General features: G+C 39.0%; 1 protein-coding gene across 1 annotated transcript; it reads right to left on the bottom strand.

The window, feature by feature from the left end:
* Positions 1-572: 572 nt before the first annotated feature.
* Positions 573-1,934, bottom strand: LOC111908972 (uncharacterized). The gene is made up of 2 exons (XM_052770823.1): positions 1,682-1,934; positions 573-1,534 (listed from the first exon to the last, which is right to left on the bottom strand). Exons 1-2 carry the CDS (start codon positions 1,932-1,934, stop codon positions 573-575), a joined length of 1,215 nt encoding a protein of 404 aa, XP_052626783.1.
* Between the last annotated feature and the right edge of the window lie 855 nt (positions 1,935-2,789).

The raw sequence follows: 2,789 nt of genomic DNA, 5'->3' as shown, positions 1-2,789 counted from the left end.
GAGGGTGGCAGTTGGCCGCGAAAACGTCTGCACCGGTAGAGGATCAGCCGCGCACATACATTAGAATGTATCCCATGTGGGGGTAACTTGGACTTGGATTTTGCGTGGCTGGGGCTGGGTCGTGCAATGTTTCCGCGGTTGCCTGCGCAAATTGCATATTTTTGGCACTTTTTGCATACTTTACCAAGATCATTGCTAAACTTCTAAATGCTTATTTTTGACCACTTCAAGCCTAGAAACATCAAAACTTCAAGCGGAGATTATTTATTTATAATGCATTTATTTAACGTCTTTGCCAAGACATAACCCCGCTTCCGTCAACCTTCATAAATCGGAGTTTCCAATGTTAAGTTGTCGAATTCTCCCGTGTCACAACCTTCATAAAATGGTGTCATATGGTGCCCATTGACTTTGAAGATTTGGTTTGTTTCTAAACTCTTGATTTCAACCACACCAGGATCAAACACCTTTATAACAATGAAAGGTCCGTGCCATCGAGATCGCAATTTTCCCAGGAATAGCTTTAAGCGTGAATGATAAAGAAGAACTTTTTGACCCGGAATAAAGTGTTTTTAGGTTATGTGCTTTTCATGAAATGCCTTTTTCTTCTCTTTGCACATTTTGAACCTTTTAATTATCTTTTTCTTGATCACTTCCATCATTGGAGGATTTAATCTTATTTGAGCTTCTCTTTTACGTTTACAATCATCTTCCATGAAAATCTTGTGTGTGCATATAGTAGGGCTTATCTCATTTATTATCTCAATCACATCAACCCAATACAATGGATAAATGTTGCTAGGGTACCTCATTGCTTCAAAGATGTTGAAGTGAATGGTCTCTCCATTGAACTCCATAGTTATCTTTCCTTTATGGACATCAATGATTGTGTGAGCAGTATTCATGAAAGGTTTTACAAGGAGGATCATAGATGATTTAGAAGGATTCTTCTCTTCAATATCAATTACATAAAAATGTGTGGGAAAAACAAGTTTATTAACTTGTACTAACGCATCCTCCAACACTCCTCTTTGAGACACACTTGACTTGTACGCTAATTGAATGATTACTCCGGTTTCTTCCAAAGGTCCAATATTGAGAGATTCAAAAACCGAATACGGCATCACATTGATCGAGTCTCCAAGATCTAACATAGCACTTTCGACATGCAAATCACTAATGGTACATGGGATAGCAAATATTCCCGGATCCTTGCTTTTGGGAGGTAACTTCTTTTGGATGACCACGAACACATTTGAATTGACTTGAATCTTTTCATTTGCCTTAAATTTCCTCTTATTGGTGCACAAATCCTTAAGAAACTTGGCATAGCACGGAATTTGTTTTATGGCATCCAATAGTGGAATTTTGATTTGGACCTTGCGGAAAGTCTTAAGAAACTCTTTCTCTTCCTCTTGTTTCTTTGAGGGAGCTAACCAGGAGGGAAAATGTGGTGGTATGACTAATGGCTTGATGGTCTTGTTGGAAGATTCGATTTGATCAATGTTTGGCTCAATCGGTTCCTTTGGAGTAGCTACAACTTTCGGAGGTTCAACAATAATTACTTCATCTTCTTCTTCTCTGGAAAATCTTTTAGGGTTGCTTTCTCCAAGTGTTTTCCTACTTCTCAAGGTTATTACACTCACATTGGGGTTCTTCTCGGTTTAAGAAGGACATTTACCCCTTTGTTCCATCTTGTTGAAAGCGGTGGCCAAGTATCCAATTTGTGCTTGAATATTGGAGAAAGTGTTCATGGTCTCTTGTTGAAATTGGGTTTGGCTTTGAGCAAGATAAGTGAAAAGTTCTTGAAGGCTCATTTGATGGTTACCACTTGATTGGCCTTGTTGTGGAGGTTGTTGGTAATTTGGAATGGGATGAGATGTTTGGGGATATGAAGGTTTTTGTGATGGGTATTGAGAAAATTGAGGTATCATCATAACATGTGGTAGGTTTTGCTTTGGTGGGTATGGTTTACTTGGGTTATTCCTCTAAATTGGGTTGTAAGTGTTTTGAAATCCCATGGGTCTTGGTTGACCTTGATATCCGCCCATTGCATTAACATCCTCCGGTTCACTACCAAGTGTGTGGCACTTATCCGTATAATGTCTCGTATTGTACAAATACCACACACCATCAATTGTTGACCACTTCCAACCACCATTTAACTTAACACATTGGTCAAATCCAAGAGCTTTGATTCCAAGTGTTGGGTGTTGGTAACTTCACCAACCACTTGTCGGGAATTTCTTTTCATTTCATTTCGAGTCCCAAAGTTCCTTTGATTTTGAGAAATGGTTCCAAAAAGTGATCTTATCTCTTGAGGTGTCTTGTTGAAGATGTCACCACCAGTTGAAGCATCAATCATCCTTCTATCTTTTTCATTCATACCCTCATAAAATTCTTGAAGGAGTAATTGTTCGGGTTTGTTGTGTTGAGGACAACTGGTACACAAGTTGTTGAATCGCTCCCAGAAATCATGAAAAGTTTCATTCTCCCCTTGAAGAATCCCTAAAATGTCACTTCTTTGGCTTGATATCCGGGAAGTGGGATAAAACTTGCTAGTGAAGGCTTTGAGTAACTCTTCCCATGTATGAATAGATCCTGGTGATAATTTAAATAACCACTCTCTAGCTTTATCTTCCAAGGTGAGTGGGAAGGCGGTTAGTTTGAAATCATCCAATGTCACATGTTCGGGCAACATGCTAACACATATCATATGAAAGGACTTTAAATGCCTTTGAGGATCTTCTCTATCCAAACCATGGAACTTGGTGAGTTGATGTATGAAA

The sequence above is a fragment of the Lactuca sativa genome, chromosome 4, assembly GCF_002870075.4.
Source record: "Lactuca sativa cultivar Salinas chromosome 4, Lsat_Salinas_v11, whole genome shotgun sequence".
NCBI classification, from domain to species: Eukaryota; Viridiplantae; Streptophyta; class Magnoliopsida; order Asterales; family Asteraceae; genus Lactuca; species Lactuca sativa.
This window is presented reverse-complemented; position numbering and strand designations above follow the sequence as displayed.